At 34.0% G+C, this 17,500-nt stretch overlaps 1 protein-coding gene across 1 annotated transcript in view; it reads right to left on the reverse strand.

Annotated features, from left to right (window-relative positions):
- Positions 1 to 17,500, reverse strand: part of Pgant5 (polypeptide N-acetylgalactosaminyltransferase 5) — a 75,608-nt gene that overhangs the window by 46,747 nt on the left and 11,361 nt on the right. The window contains exons 4-8 of the mRNA XM_068357205.1: positions 13,822 to 13,932; positions 8,752 to 8,929; positions 3,757 to 3,937; positions 2,077 to 2,216; positions 211 to 309 (exon numbers count right to left, since the gene is read on the reverse strand). Of these exons, the coding sequence (XP_068213306.1) occupies positions 211 to 309; positions 2,077 to 2,216; positions 3,757 to 3,937; positions 8,752 to 8,929; positions 13,822 to 13,932 (709 nt within the window). The remainder of the gene's footprint in view (positions 1 to 210; positions 310 to 2,076; positions 2,217 to 3,756; positions 3,938 to 8,751; positions 8,930 to 13,821; positions 13,933 to 17,500) is intronic.

A 17,500-nucleotide genomic window follows, 5' to 3' on the forward strand; every position in this document is an offset into this window, starting at 1 on the left:
TAATCAGCAACATCCATCTACATTTGCCATACATAAATAAACTGTACACATAATAGGTCTTGCATTCTCTAGAGCATCTAACAAGAAAATAATAGAGCATCATGCCAAAGATTAAGTAATGACTCAAGATGAAATCATGCATATCAATAAATTACTATAAGCGATAACAATTCAATCAGCAGGCAAAATTGAATGACTTCACAATCCAACCTGATTTCCACCAAGACCATGGCAGTAGCTGGTACCCAAATTTTCTCCACTCTTACGACCTAAAGTATCCAAGCAGCTTTGTGTCTCTGCATTTCGAATCTATAGATTATATAATCAATTAGTCATATTTCAAGAAGACCATTTTATATATTCCTGTAATGCTATGATTTCTATCTTTAACACAACACATCCACACAGTATTATTTTGTTTCATTCATTATATACTGTAGTGTTAAATGAGCTTATATTTGAATTTATTTTATGGTGTGTAGAATAATAATACAGTTATCATTTGATTTTCAATTAAAGATATTATGGTAGTACCAACATTATCAAGTACTTTCATCTTACCAGTTGTCTGAATTCTTAATTCAACTGATTCTATTGTAGATAAACATTTAAAATAAAACCCAAAGCTAAAAATTAAACGTGATAAATTATATACATAAGACTTAAATAGAGCACCATTCACTGAGCCAAGAAGTCAAAATGGCAAATAATACGATTGTTAAATACAGTACAGTATTATCCATCCTTTTTAATACAAAAAAATTTAATTCACTAAACTTCCTACTTAAAGTGAAGTATTTTAACCCTTTGAGTGCCATTAGATGTATTTGACATCTGATTTTTCTTCTTTCAGTGCCATTGGAAGTATATATCATACAGTAATTACCAGTTAGTTTTTTTATTATTATCTAGATATATGAAAATCTTACAAATTAAGTCGCATATATAAAGGAAAATTAAATTTATTTAGCTTTAGAATAATAAATGTTAAAGTTCTTCCTTGTATAGATTTTGTGCTAGGATGATTAGATTTAAATGTCCAAAAACACAGGACCTTAGGACTGAGGGCAAAATCATTTGAAGATGAGTTGGCACTCAAAGGGTTAACTTACAATTTAGGGAGACGCCAAAGGCCTGTTTGTGTATTTCCTATTTCTCTTGGCTTAAACATACTAAATTTAAACAATTTACTGCCCCATGGGCAGTAACCTTATATGTATATATGTATCTACTACCTAGCAAAATATTAGAGATATTTCTTAACTCCTCTTTAAAACTGTATTCCACATCTCAGAATATAAGCACAGAAATGTGCTTTTATTCTGCTCAGTTTGTCTGAAACTTCCTTGATCAAATTCTAATCCTAGCCATATTAAATAACAGTCTCACTCAAATAATAATTATTATAACGTAGTTTACCTAAGAAGGTCCACAATGTTTCACGAAGCAACTTGATAATTTGACAGGCTGATTAATTTACAAATGAAGCACCTTAAAACTTTCTCTGTAATTTTTACTTCATATTACAGAGAAAGTTTTAAGGATAATATAAATTACCTTGAAAACTTAAAACTAATATACAGTAAGTCAAAATACAGCATGGTATATTGAGAAAATAAGAAAACAAGGGAAATGGCACAAAAAAAAAAAAAAGTACTTATGACTCTTTTGTTGAAGCTATGGATAACTTAACTTTTATCATAAGTTTTATCATTTATGACCTGCAACTAAGTAAAAGAAATTATGGTTATGTGAAAATTTTAGGAAAAAATAAATATAATTAATATTACTATAAAATGATATAAAATACTTTAATATCTGTTTTAAGAGTAACATTCATACATAAGAATGTAATACTTTTTTTCTCAATGTCTTAAACTTTTTTTTATATGTTCTTTTGGAACTGACTATTTTTATAAAATAAATTTATATTTACTGTATTATGGAACATTTCGATAAAAGATATTTTCATTATTGACACATTAAAATATGTGGTTTCATATCCTTTAACATAAACCTAACCTCATTTCTAAAGGAGAATAATTGTGGGACCTAAAGTACTGTGTGACAACTTACCTCTCCCAAGTAATAATAGTCCAATGGCATTTGAGACTCAGGATAAATATTTTCAAGGAACCATCTGAAACTCTTACATTTCAGTTCTTCTCTTAGCTTTCGTCTGGGACTTACATCACCATAATCAACACTCCTTGCCCCTGGAATGATTCAATCTTCAAGTTAAATTTTCAAAATGTCACAGATTAAAAAATATTATTTCACCTAATGAATAGCTTCTATCAAAGGTAATGTATAAATATTAGCAAAACAAAAAGCTCTTCATGCAAACAAATATGATGTCAATAATAACTGCACTAGTGACAATAAAATAAAATATTGAACAAAATCAAACAAATACATGGGAAGGATAGGACAGGGCAGGAATAGGATTAAGAGGCAAACAAATTGATAAACAACTGACACCTACTCAATGTTACTTAAATTACTTTTTTATCCTTTTTTTTTGCAAAGAGAAAAGCCATATGCTGCAGGTAATGTGACCTTCACAGAGGACTCTCGCTGTTAATCACAATGTATTCTTTAGGTGAACACCACTAAGCTACACTAAGGCTTGCAAAAAAACTTTCAAGAATACAGTCTATTACAAAGCATACTCACTATGTTGACCAGATACCCAACATTAAATCCTACAGTGGCCTTAAAATTCATTAAGTAGAATTAAAGGCAACACAAGTGCTACGTGCAAAACTACTTTTCTTGAAAGAAGCATTTCAACAAATAATCTATAAGGCTCTAAAACTAAGTACATAATGCTGCTACCATTCGCTACTCTTTAAGGCAAATTCTAATGTACCACATATTTTGTCTCCATCACCATAGCATTCATTGTCTATGCACTACTATCATGCTCATTTTTTCTGTCTATAAAACAATGTAGTTAATCTTTGAAATCATTAGTTTCTGGTAAAAATCATTGAAATACTGTCAAGAAAGAAGATTATGTAAAGAAAGCAGTAACACAAAATATTTTCATGAGAATAAACTAACAGAAATTGGAATTCCAACTAGTATACCTTCTAGATGTATGAGAGTTTTTAACTGGTCCTATTTTTCCGAAACAATGGTAAATTCAGGCAAATTGCAATTTTAATATTTTCTTTTATTTAAATCACTCCCATTATTAAGCAAGCTTGACATGCATAACTAGCACAAAACGTATTTCCTACACACACATACAAAGCAATACAATATGCTTCAGAAAAATGATTTGTCCCTATAATACCTATGCTATTTAAAAACACTGTAAAACATAATCTTTCCAAATTAATGAAATAAAAAACTACCAGCAATCAAGATATAGAAAGCCAATTCAAAGTATTCAATCACTCTTTAGTAAACTAAAACCTAAACATGTACAGAATAATTATAATTTCTTTTGCAAATTCAGTATGAGGTGTATCCATTGTTAGCTGTCAGATGTCCAATAATAAAATGGATAACAAACTTGTATTATCTTTGAAGAGTGTAAAGACTAACCCTGCTTACCCCGTGAGGAAGAAAGGCAAGTGTTGTATGGTATAAAGCAAGTGTTTACAAGAAAAGTAAGTTATGAAAATGTAGCAGAGTAAATACTGTATGTAAATATTAATGGAAACAGTAACAGGTATTGTTTGAAATGTGCATGTATGATATGTAAGTGCAATGAGGTCAGGGTGAAAGGCAAGCGTGCAGCCTGACCTGGGTTAATGCTGTAATAGAATTCTTTCCAGTCGTCCAACCACACCTCGGCGAGACGCGCGTTGTTTTTGTTAACAATTTTGGATGTACCCCCTGGAAACGTGTAGGGGGTGGACTTGCGGAACACATGACCCACGTGGGAGCAAGTGGCGATCTCTAACGTACCCCCACACATCCACACCTGCAGAGGGTGATTCAGCCACACATGAGCAAAAGCAGTGCCGGTGGTGGCTAATACTACATTGTGAAAGATTCTAGTCCACCAATGGCAGTATAATTTACGGAACATATACCTTGAGAAACCCAGGCAGTGGCTAAAGCATACATACAAGTCCACCACCTTTCAGGCAAGTTCATAGTTCTTGAGCACCAGCATGTATACTGTAGATATATCATATATAGATGCTTAGTACAACAAGTCTGGCTATTGCTAAAGGGTTTCTTATGGTCCAATACAATTTTAATAAAATGTGGTACAATATATTTACAGCCTAAGAATCATCATATGTCAGGTTTCCAATAATATTATGCCAAATCATTTAATATTCTCAGTAATAGCCAGTTAAATTACTTCTACCAATGCCCACAGCATTATCTGCAACAAGTTCAAGTTAGTAGAGAAAGCTTTAGTTATATGCTATGTACATTATTGTTAATGAAGTTAGTAAGATGGTGCATTATTTTGGAGCAAAGTATAGTAATGATTTAAACTGCATACTGTACAATTACAATAAGATCCACTGGAAACCAGTTGCAATGTTTACTTACTACCTGAAATACTATACTCCAAAATAATTCAAAATACAGCACTTTTTATTAATTACCTGTTATTGCATTATACATTAGTGTATTTACATTTGCTTTCATAAATGTGTAAGGTAATTTGTTTGCTTTGTTTTTTTAATTTCTTTTTTTTTTACCATTTTGTTTAAAAGTCAAGATAACGCAAGTTTCAACTAAAGTTACACGTTAAAAAAACGCATTCAAAGCATTATTAAAACCTTTAAACAGAGTTATGAAAACAAGGGGCAATACATTGTTAAAATCCATTGTGAAAGCAAAATTACATAGTTTAACTGTCACAAGCTGATTGGAGGTCTGACAGTCTTAATTATCTGCTAGGTAAAGGTTTTACTGCTATGAGGAATGGATGAAAGATATTGCTTTGTGAATCAATCCTGAAAGAGTTTGTTAGTAGTATTTCTTCTCTCTTCTTTGCAGTGTAGCCTTCATGGAAACTATCAACAGTTGGCACCTAGTAAGTGTTGGCACCAATTTAAGATGCACAGAAGTACATAATCATTGCAAAAGCAGTTAGGATGGAGAGAGGGTAATGGGCATACCATGGGATGAGAAGGGAGGAGGAACAAGTCATTGGGGAAGGGAGATATGGGGAGGGTACCTGGATTCATTTCAAAGAAAAAGTCTCTCCATTCGTCCATCCAAACCTCAGCCACTCGGGCCGAGTTCTTCATAACCACGTTGACAACCCCTCCGGGGAAGGAATAAGGAGACTTGTCGCGGAACACATGGCCCACGTGAGAGCAGGGGATGATCTCAAGGGTGCCCCCACACTGCCAAATCTGAATAGCACTCAAGTCAACATACAAGTATTGCAAGTAGCCCATCGAGATAGGTCTAAATCATCTGTTAGTTTATGATTACTACCCATACAGAAGACAAGAGACCCATAATTACAGAATAGAATACTTTAAAATTAAATAAGGAAAAGCCTGAAATATACACATTAATAAATTGTTATACAATACAATGAAACTTTTCAATTGTTATGTTTACTTTATAATTTATGTGGCACTGTGGCTTATTTGTTGGTATATTAGGAAGCAAAAAAAAAAAAAATCCTAAAAATACCAGGAGTATAGCTTAATTTACATTATTCTTCCTCATCAGTTATTCCTATTTCAATTTTAAGTAAGCCATGTACACTACCAAAGCATCCTTTTCACCTAAGATATTTGCGTTGAAGAAGCACAGCATAGTTAACATGATCAAATTTCCAACTCCAGTCATCTATAATAATTAACATTGGTTTTAGGAAAATTATTACTGGAAGAAAAAAATTTAAGAAAAAAATTCTAATAATAGAAGCATATGTTGAGAAATATATAATTATAATCCCAAGGTAAAACCTAATTATCCTAATACAGTGATGCCTCAGGATACGAAAGTAATCCGTTGAGGATACGGTTTCGTATCCTGATTTTTTCGTATCCTGAGTCGAGTTTTACATGTAAATAGCCTAATCCGTTCCAAGCCTTACAAAAAGTCACCTTTTCTTTCATTAACACGCTAAACTGTAGTAATAAACATGCAATGCAGCCATTTCTATCATTCTATAATTAACCCAACCGTTAAAAACAGCCTAATCCATTCCAGAAACCACCATGAGATTATTCAATAATGTAGTTATAGCCTAGTTATCCCCTCCAACCCCTAAGAAAACGGTCCATTTTCTTTACTACTGTATAAAAGTTACGGTACTGTATGTAAAGCACTTGGATCAGTGAAGGTGTATTGTTACCTGTACACCTAAATTAAGGGTTGATACCCTGAAAAAAAAGGTACTGTACTCTCGGCGATGAGTTGGGATCTCGTAAGCTTTTCGTATCCTGAAAACTTTTTCGTATACTGGGGCATAAAAATCTTTGTATCGCTTTTTGTATCGTGAATTTTTCGTAAGCAGAAACTTTCGTATCCAGAGGTATCACTGTATTCTGAATAATTGGGACAAAACAGAAAAGGAGAAACAAGTTTGTGAAACTATTCATAGTCTAATCTCTTCACCTATACTGTATAACCAAAATAAAATTTCTACATAATCCATAAACTGTATTATCATAAGCAATGCAATTTTAATAAAATATAACCCTGACATACTAAGTATCATGACTCTAACTGAAATCTACATTTATTTTGAGAGTAAAAGCAATTGAAAGTAGACAATGACCAAACCACATTAAAATATCGACTGCAAAGCACTTATTTTCAGTTCACAAGGAGAATTAAAAGATTACCAAACCAAAATCTATTATAACAGAGAATCTCAACTTGAACTTCATTCTATCCCTAACATGTGCTACCAATTCTGTGCATGAAGAACTTAATCATGCAGTAAACTTGTAACTTATGTAGTGACATATACATATCATGGATAAACTCTGTAATTTTAATTTAGTCTTTTAATAATTCACCACTAAAATTGAGGCAACCGTAATACTTGTTTGGAATCATAACAGCAATATAGCCTACCAGTAGATGGGACCTCACGTGAGAAAATTTTGATAGAATATATAATGGACTGTGAAAAATAATTTATAGAAGAAAAACACTACTCAACCAAGTTATAAAAAATTTGGAAAAGGTGCTTGAGGAAGTGTTGAAAGTGTATCCATTTTTTACATTGATTGTTATTTTGTCTGTAAGACTGGAGAAGACAATAAAAGAGGAAACTACATAAGTATCTTGAAAAAAATGAGATATGCCATTTTTCTGATTCTTGACAGCTTTTAGGAGTACCAAGTTTTTTTATCGAGTTACTAAAACAAGGGATTTCAGAAAAATGCAGCATCATACTATGAGATATAAAATTAAAATAGTATAAAATATTACCAGTAGATTTTGAAATAAATTTTCATTTCCATGAAGGATTAACCAAAAAAAAAAACAGTAGAAAAGGAGGCCAGAGATATATTTGCTAAACATACAGAATGACATGAAATCAGTAAGAGTTCCGAGAATGAAGGGTGGAATGGAGAATGTATGGATGAAAATCAAACTTATACTAACCAGAGAGGGAGTCATAGGTATATTCCAATATGGATGCTAAAAGAAAAGTATAGGAATGAATGCAATTCTGTACCAAATGTGAAAAATTGTCCCAGGAGATATTCATAATAGCATCCAAAAAGATAGAGAAACAGAAGTAAGTTGTGGTGTAACTGGTAGTTTACCCAGGTACTCAGATTAAAGGAGCAATCACAAAGAGAAGGTACCAGTATGTGCACCAAATCCTATTATAATTTATTCATATTTAGTACAATAAAACAAGAGATATTAAATTTAGAGGTATTAAATAATCCAATGTTATACTCTCAACTCTGAGCTTTGTGAAAATACTTTACTCAATATACTCTAGTTTGGTGAGGAAATTAATTAATGACTAGTAAAATGTCTTATAATCAACTTCATCCTTTGGTCATTCTAATTTTTAGAATATAACTCGAGTGCACTGTACTGTAAAAATCAAGATTCAAAGCCTCAATGTCACTTTGAATGCAAAGCAACAATCCATTAACATTGATGTACAATGTACGTAATACAAAAAAAATCTAAATTTTGAATCGCCTTGCTAAAAACCAGATGCCGATCTAAAATCAGTAGGAAATTTTTAAAAAATGCTTCTCATTTCCATTATCCTTTCATATCCACCTTACCGTCCAATTCCACTCCCCTAATTGACCGATTTACATAATTTTCTACGAGACATCACTAGAGAAGGAAAGCAAGGTGGAAACACAGGCAAACAAGCATAAAATAATAGATGACTGAACTAGAATATGTGATTAAAAGCTATATTGCACTTCATGTTATCACAAGGATTCGCTAATATCAGACATAGTACATAGTTCACCTTCGTTGGTTTCTGCAATAAAAGAAAAATAGTCATGCTGCTCACAATCAAGTGGACGAGAATTAACTGAAACAAAAATCATCAGACTGTGTAACAGCATCACTCTCAAAATGCCTGCAGGTTGGTTACATACCTTTGAACAAAACAAAACATGTTACAATAAATACTGTACAGGGTAGTATAAGTAAATCACTTACCAACCTTACTTTCTATATACAATGTGTACTTATGGCAAAATATATGGAAAAAAATTCACTCTCAAATGTCAAGAAAAATCAGCAGAAAAATAATTTCTATAATGCATTGTGTTGAGATGGTAAAACATGAATATGCTAATATCTTACCCTGAATGACATTTCCAAATTTTCTCCTCCCCAGATGTCCATGCCTTCATCATATCGTCCAATTTTCTCAAAATAATCTTTATCAATGGCAAATAACCCTCCAGCCATAGTTGGAGTTCGAAGTGGCTGTGTTCTGTCACCACCACGCCTTTCCATTTCTCTTTGCGGAACTCGATACCTAAAGAGCAAACCAGATCTTAATAAAGCTTGTAAAACAAATTTGTAAGAATAAGCAAAATCAATATTACTTTATGAAATGGTTCTTTTTGCCTTTAGACCAATCAAACGCATAAGGAAAAAGAAACCATCACCATATGCATACGTACAGTACTTCAAGAATAATCTAGAGGTCAGATCGCTAATATAGGGAAGGGAAGGGAATGAGGTCTTCCTTATGCAGAGATAGGAATAAAGCTGCTTTTCTTCTAATGAATATTCTATCTTGTGTATGCTTCTATAACTTTTTTCAATTCATCTGTTGTTGGAACATTATTTTGTTCTCCTTAAAATATTTCATGTTACTTGTTCATTATTTCTCATATAGTTTATTTACTGGGCTATTTTTCCCTGTTGGAGCTCTTGAGCTTAAAGCACCTTGCTTTTCAAACTAGGGTTTCAGCTTAGCTAGTAATAATAATAATAATAATAATGTATGAAAAGGTTTCCAATTCTCAAATAACTAATTATCCATCCCAAACACAATGTCATTGACGACTGCAATACCCCTACTAGTACGATTTGAATTCTCCATATAGATCAAAGCTATAAACTCATGAAATCTTCACCATGTAAATGATGTACATTATCAAGATTAACTGGTCAAAGAGATGCATATCCTACAATGAGCATGACTCATTGTAAATGTCCACTCTAATGCTAGTGATAAGGACAGAATGACCTTACAGGAGATAGGAAGAAAAACTTCCTGCCCTTACCTAACTTTTTTAGGAAAAGTATGAGCTAATAAAAATTATCCTGCCCGGAATAAATATCTACAATGAGTGTTTCAATTCAGTGGATGATTATGATCCTCAAACTATCTATGATGAAGGAATGAGAAACTAGTAAAAGGAGACAAAAGCTGTTTACGCAAATCCTAGCCTATTGTTTGAAATACTCGTACCTAGAGAGAGAGAAAAAAAAAAAGAGGAGGATCCACCTACAAAAGCACTTCCCCCAATTTTGGGGAGTAGCTGACATAAAAAAGAAAGAACACATGGGGACTTTCTTCTCTTTGCTCTTCCCATCCTGACGAGGGATTCAGCAGAGTTTGGTTGGTACTGCAAGTGTGCCACAGCCCACCTACCCCCGTTATCTACTTAAAATGAAGCTTTATATACTGAATCCCCCTACTGTTACTACCTCTGTGGCCATCAAGGTGACCAGAGCTAACAGCAGGGCCTACCAGAACTGCGTCACAATTACTCGCCCTTCATTCCTATTTCTAGCATGCTCTTTTGCCTCTCACATTTATCTTTCTATCACCTTGAGTTTTCTTCATTCCATCCATCCACCCAAACCTTGGCCCTCCTCTTGTACTCATATCAACTCTTGCATTTATCACCTATTTAGACAGTCATTTTCCATTCTCTCTACATGGCTAAATCACCTCAACACATTCATATCCACAGTAGCTACTAAATAGATTCTTGCACCAATTCTCACCCTCACTACTTCGTTCCTAACCCTATCTAATCGAGATACATCAGCCATGCTCCCAGACACTTCATCTTGAGCACATTCAATTTCTGTCTCTCTCTCACTTTCATTCCACACAATTCCAATCCATACATTACAGTTAGTACAATCACTTTCTCATACAGAACTCTCTTTACATTCATTCCTAACCCTCTATTCTTTACCACTCCCTTCACTGCCCCAACACTTTACATCCTTCATTCCCACTCTGACTTGCATCTGTTTCCACTCCCCCATTTGCAGCAAAAGCAGCACCCAACTTAAACTGATCTACTTCTAACATGAAATTCAACCTAGCCCCACCCTCCCTTCTTGTGCATCTCACAACCTTACTCATACCCACATTATCTCTCAACTTTCTTCTTTCAACTTTCATCTTTTACACACCCTTCCATACTCAGTCACCAGTCGACCCGGCTTCGCCTCCGAGTCTACAACCAATACAGTATCATCCACAAACAACCACCGATTCACCTCCCACTCATGATTACTCTCAAGTATTCACCTCTCTCACAACTCCACCAACAAACAAACTGAATAACCATGGTGACATCACACATCTCTGTCTCAGCCCCACTCTCACTGGAAATCACTCACTCAATTCATTTCCTATCCTAACATGCTTCACTCCCTATGTAGAAACTCTTCACTTCTTGCAACAACCTTCCACCAGGTCCATATAATCTCATCACATTCCACATCGCCTCCCTATCAACTCCATCACAAGTTTTCTCCAGATCCATAAATGCAACATACAACTCCTTGCCTTTTGCTAAATGTTTCACGCATATCTACATTACTGTACAAATCGGAGCCATACATCCCTTACCTCTTCTAAAATCGCCCTGTACTTCTAAGATTACATCCTCTGTTTTATCCTTAATCCTGTTAACTAACACTCTACCAAACACTTTAACCAAACTCAACAAACTAATACCCCTCGAATTACAACACTTATGGACATCTCTCATACCTTTGTAGAGCAGAACAATACATGCACACACCCAGTCCACAAATATCATTGACAACATAAACATATATTAAACAATCTCATCAATCATTCAAATACAGTCACACCCCCTTCCTTTAACATCTCAGCCCTCATACCAGCTTTTCCTACTCTTGTTTCATTTAGTGCCCTTTTCACTTGCTCTCTTGTAATTTCTCATTCTCATCCCCATCACTGGCATCTCACCACTTGCAACAGCAATTATATCTACCTCCCTATTATCATCAACATTCAACCTTCCATTTTTATCTTTCACTGACTCTTCAATCCTCAATCCACCCTCCTTACTCTCTTCACTTCTTCATTCATATTTTTATACAAATGACCCAATCCCTGACCCCATCTCCAGTTAGCCGCCCTCTCTGCCTCAGCTAATTTAGGTTTTACTTCCACATTTTTATCTTTATAACTTTCATACTTCTCTACACTATTACTCTGAAGCCATTCTTCAAATACCCTCCTTCATTCCACCATTCACTACCCTTCCTCATGTTGCCTCCAACAATCCTCTTGCCACACACATTTGCAATCCCTACAAATTTTTTTTTTAACTAACTTCCACTCCTCTGGATCACCAGTTTTACTCACCTTGACATTGTCTTAAGCCATTTCCAACTTTTCTAGTTATTCAATTTTTACCTTGGTTTTTCCGACTCTTCAACCTTCACTACCTCCCTTTTACATTCCCCACTCTTTTGCTACAACTAATTTCCCTTCAACCAAAAAATGATCACATTCATAAACACGTGCACATATTTCAATCTTCCAAACATCCTTCTTGTTATTAGCAAATAATCCATTAATGCCCTTTCTACCACTCAAACATTTGCTAGTCTTACCCATGTATACTTGTTTTTATCCAGATTTTTCAAAAAACTACAAATTATCACTGGCTATTGTTCAACACACATATCTACCAGTCTTTCACCACTCTAATTTTCATCTGGTATGCAATACTTTCCAATGACACCTTCTACCTCTCCAGCAACCACTCCGGCATTCAAGTCACCCATCACAACTACATAATTCCTTCTAACCAGTCCTACACACCTAGTTACCAGTAATTCATTCCATAATTCATTCAGTTCTTAATTTTTCTCACAATCTGGCCCATAACAAAACTTAAAAACTTTTTTAATCACTTTACCCTACATGTTGCCAGCTAGTATTTTTATGAGAACCTAGTCTAGTCCCCATTGGATCAATTTAAGCCTTGACAAAGTTGCATAATAGAATTAACTAAAATACAAAATGTCAGGAAACAGATATCATAACCTCAGGTTGAACATGTCTAAATTAGAGTTGGAGGAGGAGTATCAACCTCTTAAATACCAAAAGAAATCAAGTACATGGTAATTACAGTAATTAAGCCATGATACTATAAAGTAATTTACTGTGGAAGATGCTACTGTTGAAGCACAATGATACAAGCTTTTGACATATACTGGGGAAATGAATGCTTTGAACAAGAAACACTATTTTGAATTTATGGGATAACAAAAGCAAAGCATGGCTGAGTGTGTACAGCCTGAGATGGAAACAGCAATTAATTTTAGGCTCATTTATATGCTTCAACAGCATCAGGACAGATGACACATTAATGGCCCCAAGGGAATGGCCAGTATAATTCATGGCTGACAGTTAACATCATTGCACAATTGTGTTTGAAATTACTTTCTAGTTATAAAAATTTGTAGAAGACTGAATATAACCCCCTACAATAAAACCAGGATTCCTAAATTTCCTTTCAATTTGAAATTGCAACAAGCAAACAAGCTTTCAATTCAAGTAATTAAAAAAAAAATTACATTCAATAATGCTAATTTTGTATCATAAAATGAACCTGGCATTTATAATGAAATTTAAATCTCAAACCACAAAAAGACAATAATTTTTCACTAAACTGATTCTATGTATACATCCATTTAATTCGGACGAGCCCAATCACGTAATATGATCTAAGAAAATGAAGATGTTAACCAAAAGCAACAGAATCAGAGGTCTCTGTGTCAATAAGCCTTGAATAAAGAATAAAATGACCCAAAACTTTCAGGTTTTCAGGAAATTTATTCCAAAAGAGGAACACTTTCTTAATAATTCTACAAAAAAATATCATGGTAAGACACATTTTAATTTTGTTGAATGATCTTAGTTCCCATAGTTAAGACTTCTGTTTGAATTCAATATTCAAAATCTATTTCGCTAAAAAAAATGTATGTAAGAATAATCAGCCATCACCATGACTGAACAATGAAGCGTTGGCCGTCTACTTCGTAATTTTGCTTTTCTGTGATACATAGTAGTAAACCTAATCAAAACATGGTTAAAAACTTCTCTTAATAAAATAAAATAAAAAGTCTTACCATCTGAAGTTTAATTTCCAATTAAAACCACCCCAGGTCATGTCAGACGCAGTCACATATTCAAAAGTCTCATCCGATATGACGTCAATGATGGGGCACACAACACGAGTTCTGAAAGTAATGTTCTTTTAGATATATCATGCAATGATTTTTTTTATCACATATGTATTGAATAAACATCATACAATATGACCATCACAAGAGAGTATTATATCTGATAGCCTTTCATATTACTTATAACTAACAATGAAAGAAAGCTTGTGCTCTATGTCATTTTAAACCTAATCACATAATACACATTCTAAGAAAATATATACTGTACCATCAAATCAGAATGACAATTTAAAAGACTGCTAGCTACAAATATGTTGAAATTTTACCTCACGACATGACTCGGTGGACCAATATTGTAACCTTGTATGTAAAATATTGATGATGTGACATGTATAACAAATAAAAGATGGAACTATCTAACACATTTCTATCATCATCAGATACTTAATGCATATTGTCCTCTGTTGGAAAAAGAGGATTAGTGTACTTTATTTCAACTTGGATAACAAAAGCTACCCAGTACCACAAATCAGCAATAGACAGGAAAGCTGCTAAATTACAGTATTTTACAATATGGCTAGTCTTTCAAATACCTTGGGAAAAAATATGACTGAACTGCCTTAGTACAATCTTCTTTATTTTCAATGAGCCTTAAAAAGTAATAACTTTGTTATTTTAAAAATTTTAGGGTTTTTATGAATATGAAATTGATGGCCTTGAAAAGAGTCACAAGTAGCTCCTTGATTAATCACACTTCTATTCCATGAATGAACTTTTTTTTTTTTTTTTTTTTTTTTTTTTTGCTAACTCTTAAATGCAATTAATAATATTAGGTCGGGCTGACAATACTCCGACAAAACTGCTTTGTCTCATCTGAAAATTGTCTTGGGAAGGGTGGAAACTGCTTCCAAAAAACATCCAAAATACTTCATGATGCATAATGATATTGAAAAAAAATATTCTTGTAACAAAACTTACTTCAGACATTAACCCGTGCATAAAATTTCATAACTATATAAAGCAAATAAATCAATGAATATACCTGGTGCATTTTTTCTTGGCTAATGTCTACCACAATTTGTCAATTAAGCATACAGATAATCATCTTATATTTAAAGGTTTAATACACTATACCCATTTTGAAGACCAAGCTACAATTAGGACAGTGTTTGAATGGGCAGCCAAGTTTCACTTCATAATACCTCTTTGAAGATGCCAGGACAAGGTTCATTACTGTGAACTATAATCAGTAGTACACCTGGTTGAGTTTTGGAAAGCTTATGGAAATTTCATCTGTTCAAGTCTTATACCCAATGTACAAGATTCTTTGACAGTCAGTTAAAAGCGGCTTTGTGGTATCTGAATTATTTCTGACAAAAATCCGGAGTACTGAATATCATTGCCATAATAACACCTATCGCACAGACAACCTTAGACAAATCAGTTTTTGTATGACTTTAGTTTGAAGGAGTGGTGAAAGTTATATGGATGTGTGGAGCGAAAGTTGAACTTTCTGCCTAAAATAATAAAATATCTCTGCATAGTCAGACAAAGTAGAGAAGCACTATATGTAAGCTGATTGATCAATATGCAAGGAGGAAGGGACTTGGCGGGAGGGTAATCGAGTGACTTTGTGTGCGTGGAGGAAAATTTGCAATGTGAATCATCTGTTCTGTGGCTTCCTTACTAAACTGCAGTACTGTTGTGCTTGCATTGCGAGCTTTAGCAATGAAAGCTTTCATTTTGTTGGTTTTCCATATGCTTTGCAAATGATAATGTTTGTGATATAAGTTATGACATTGCCGACCAGTAAGTGTCAACATTGCATTGCCTCTGGTAGAAAAAATACTTTCCATGTTGGAGAACATGGGCTAGTAGCATCCTGCTGCTTTTCCAACTAGGGTTATATTTTTACTAGTAATAATAATAAGTAGAAAAGCACTCAGAGTGCAGACCTCTGCCACGGCAGCTTATTTCTCAAAACTAGAAACTATTAATCATTTCAAGCTCTTTACATGACAATTTAAAATCCCTGTAGTTTCATCACTTTATGATTAAAATTGTGGCCGTATGGTTGGTGACCGGAATTTGACCTTTTGCTTGACCTTGACCTTGGACTTGACCTTAACATGAATTAATTGGTGTGGATCCATTTTTATACACTCAAATATGAACTTAGTTTGAAGTCTCTGTGACAACGATGTCCAAACTTTTGGCTGACTATGTGAATTGGACATTTTGCTTGAATGTGACCTTAACCTTTGACCTTGACCTTCCAAAATTTAATAATTTCAAGCTTTTTACATAACAGTTAATCCCTGCAGGTTTCATTACTCTACAATTAAAATGTTATCAGGAAGCTGTTCACAAACAAACTCACGCACAAACAGGGGGTAAAACATAAACTCCTTCCAACTTCGCTGGCAGAGGTAATAATAATTCTGGACTGGTCTACAACTCGTGTGACTGTGAAGTACAAGGAGTTGCAATGACAAACTTACAGGGCATTGTGCACTTGGAGAGTTTACGTTCATACGTTCAAGCTGCAAATAATCCTAGAAACAAAGCTAGTAACTTTGTAACGTTTTAGAATAGGATAGCATTACATTTTCGTTGTTTTTTTCTGTTTAAACTAAGCATTCATTATGCTGCCCAGTACACACTGTATACACATGGTCTTATATTAATACACTACTTATTCGTTGCTTGTGACGAAAAGATAAGGTACTTTTATGATAACTTGGTAAAGCACTTGGGTAGGCTAGCCAATTGTGACAAAGTGAAATAGAAGGGAATTAAATTGTCATTGGGGGGAGGGGGGTTAATACTCGCTTATTGTGTACTTGCTTTGTTGTGATGAGTACAGAAGATTTATTTTTGGCTTGGTCTAATGGTCTCTATTAGGGTTAATGATAGCAAAAGGAACAGCTCCTATTGTTTATCAATTAACTATTGAAAGCCCTTAGAGAGATTTGTTTATTTGCAATTTTTTTGATAAATCCTATTGAAAATAAAATCCTGGAAATGTAGTACCTCTCTTTGATCCTTTTTATATAAATCAACTGTTAGTATATTGGTCTGCTTACAGAAAATCACCCGAGAAGCGATGTAAAATTAATAACTGCCTCAGAGAGAGAGAGAGAGAGAGAGAGAGAGAGAGAGAGAGAGAGAGAGAGAGAGAGAGAGAGAGAGAGAGAGAGAGAATTATCTGCTTTAAAGGTTCTGCAATATTCAAGCAAGGACACAAGACTTAGAACCAATAAGATCGTGAACATCCTCACCGAGGCCATAAATAACCCAAAGCTTTTCGTACTGAAAAGCTCTCCAGTGAAAAATGACAACTTTCCAAAAACTTTCCTCCTAAAATTTGCATACCGACCTTGCCAAAGGGTCGAAGAAAACGTGCGTTTTCAATTAGTAACGAAATTAAGACCAAATTAATGCACAGGATTATAAAAATATCACAAATACGAAAATATTTCATAATTGTTTTTCATGATGAACTGAGTAATTGAATTCTATTTGTCATGTCCTGCCATATGTAATCTTTCAAATGAATCCACATAACATCTACCAATATAATTGTTTTATAATTATGTAACAAACTTGTTACAAACATGTAACA

The sequence above is a fragment of the Palaemon carinicauda genome, chromosome 33, assembly GCF_036898095.1.
Source record: "Palaemon carinicauda isolate YSFRI2023 chromosome 33, ASM3689809v2, whole genome shotgun sequence".
Lineage (NCBI taxonomy): Eukaryota > Metazoa > Arthropoda > Malacostraca > Decapoda > Palaemonidae > Palaemon > Palaemon carinicauda.